We start from the raw sequence: 2074 nt of genomic DNA on the forward strand, positions 1-2074 counted from the left end.
AGCACTTTTTATGATGGATGGATGCACTTTATTTTGCTTCAAAATCTCGACCCCCATTCACTGCCATTATAAAGCTCGAAAGAGCCATGACAATTTTTTATATAACTCTGAATGTATTTGTCTGAAACAAGAAAGTCATGCGCCTAGGGTGAGTAAATCATGGTGTAATTTTCATTTTTGGGTAAACTATCCCTTTAAAAGCGTAATGAAGAATCAAATTAGATAAAGCAGTTTGAGGTACTGTGAAAACAGAATATACATGCATTTAAGTTCAAGACATGTTTAAAAATTGCTACACAAGTTGCTTTTATTTATTTAATTCATGTTTGTTAATTTATGTTGTAGAACAAAACATGAAAGTCTATAGGGTTGGGCCGATAGACGATGCCATCGTCCATCGCTGATGACCGATAGACATCACGATGTTGAGCCGGCATCGTGATTCCCCCCCCCATTCCCCATTCCCCCCGCATCCCAATACCGTGTTCGGAAAGAAAATGACGTGTAGGCCGAACCCCTAAAGGGAATAAATACGAGATGGGAGGAAAATATATATTTCAATATTTTTCCTCGCAGTTATGTAATTGGGTAATTATACTACATATTTCGGCATCAGGTAGCCGCTATTATACCTGGCATTGAAAGTGTCGTTCAATCTGGTGCTTTTAGTTTCACTTTCACTTTCGAGATCCGCGATTGCACGTTCTCTGTTTATACTATGGAGCGGAAGTACTTGCCACACATTTTATATGTTTGTCAGGGGTACTGAGGATCTGCAAATCATTCGCCATCGTCCTCAGTCATCTCTCCTTACTCTGTTTATGTGGTAAGTGAAATTTTATGTACTGTAATGTAACAGGCAACCGTTACACCGTGTCTACACCAGATGCGACAGTTGTCGTGTCGAGCAGCGCCGCATCAGCTAAAGTCTGTCTACACTGGACGCGACAAAGCGACCGTTGAAAATCATTTGAAATTTGTGTCAGCACGTCATAAATAGAACACGGCAGCAGTTTACTGTCGGGGTTGTGCATCCAGTGTAGACAGCATCACTGATTATAATGAGTTCTATAGACTGATCTATATGTAATAAATCTCTATTATAGATCAGTGGTTCTATAGTATTTTGTCGCGCCGCTCGCGTCCGGTGTTGAAACGGTGTTAGGAGTCGTGTTTTCCCTTATAAGGATTCACGCTTCGGGCACACCCCTCCCTCCGCTCGCCCCCGCCCCCTTCCGATGTCATCGTCCATCGCAATGTTTCACTGTAGACATTGTCCCGATGCCAATTTTGTAGACATCGCCCAACCCTAAAAGTCTATTCAAGTAATTTTAACCCCAGATCTTATTTTACCCATAAATTGAACATTGCTAATGTAAAACCCCTTCAGAAAATCCTGAAGGATTGCATGGCTTCAAAATGCTACGGAACTGCTACTGTATGCCTACGTTACTTGATAGTAACAGTTTTTTTTTTATTACATTCCCATGTGTAGGACACATTTGGCGTACCATCATCCTTAGAGCAGCACGTTACTTACCACACTACAGGAGAGGAGGCTTCTCGACTCTACATGAAGAAAACCATTGTTGTGGGCAACGTATCTAAGTATGAAGCATTACACTTGTCTCTTTGCCATTATTTCACAGATAGATGAGAATGTGTTATATTACTCATTTTAAAGGGGTCATATGACATTGCTAAAAAGAACATTATTTGGTGTAATGCAATGTGTTTATGCGGTTTAAGGTTCAAAAAACACATTATTTTCCACATAATGTACATTATTGTTGCTCCTCTATGCCCCGCCTTTCTGAAATGCGTCGATTTTTACAAAGCTCATCATTCTGAAAAGCGGGGTGTATGCTGATTGGCCAGCTATCCAGAGCATTGTGATTGGCCGAATTCCTCAAACGTGTGACAGAAATGTTATGTCCCTTACCATTCTGTGATGCCATCTCCCGGCACGACGAGACAAACCAATAAAACCCATTATCAACGAGGCATTTGTTGCATCCAGTGGAGACATAATTACTGATTATAATGACTTGTACTGTCTTTTTACACGTTGCGT

At 40.8% G+C, this 2074-nt stretch overlaps 1 protein-coding gene across 1 annotated transcript in view; it reads left to right on the forward strand.

Moving 5' to 3' along the window:
- Positions 1–2074, forward strand: part of yeats2 (YEATS domain containing 2) — a 42285-nt gene that overhangs the window by 8524 nt on the left and 31687 nt on the right. Inside the window, exon 6 of the mRNA XM_016492074.1 lies at positions 1496–1608. Coding sequence (XP_016347560.1) covers positions 1496–1608 — 113 coding nt within the window. The remainder of the gene's footprint in view (positions 1–1495; positions 1609–2074) is intronic.

This window comes from Sinocyclocheilus anshuiensis, unplaced genomic scaffold, assembly GCF_001515605.1.
Source record: "Sinocyclocheilus anshuiensis isolate Anshui unplaced genomic scaffold, SAMN03320099.WGS_v1.1 scaffold1155, whole genome shotgun sequence".
NCBI classification, from domain to species: Eukaryota; Metazoa; Chordata; class Actinopteri; order Cypriniformes; family Cyprinidae; genus Sinocyclocheilus; species Sinocyclocheilus anshuiensis.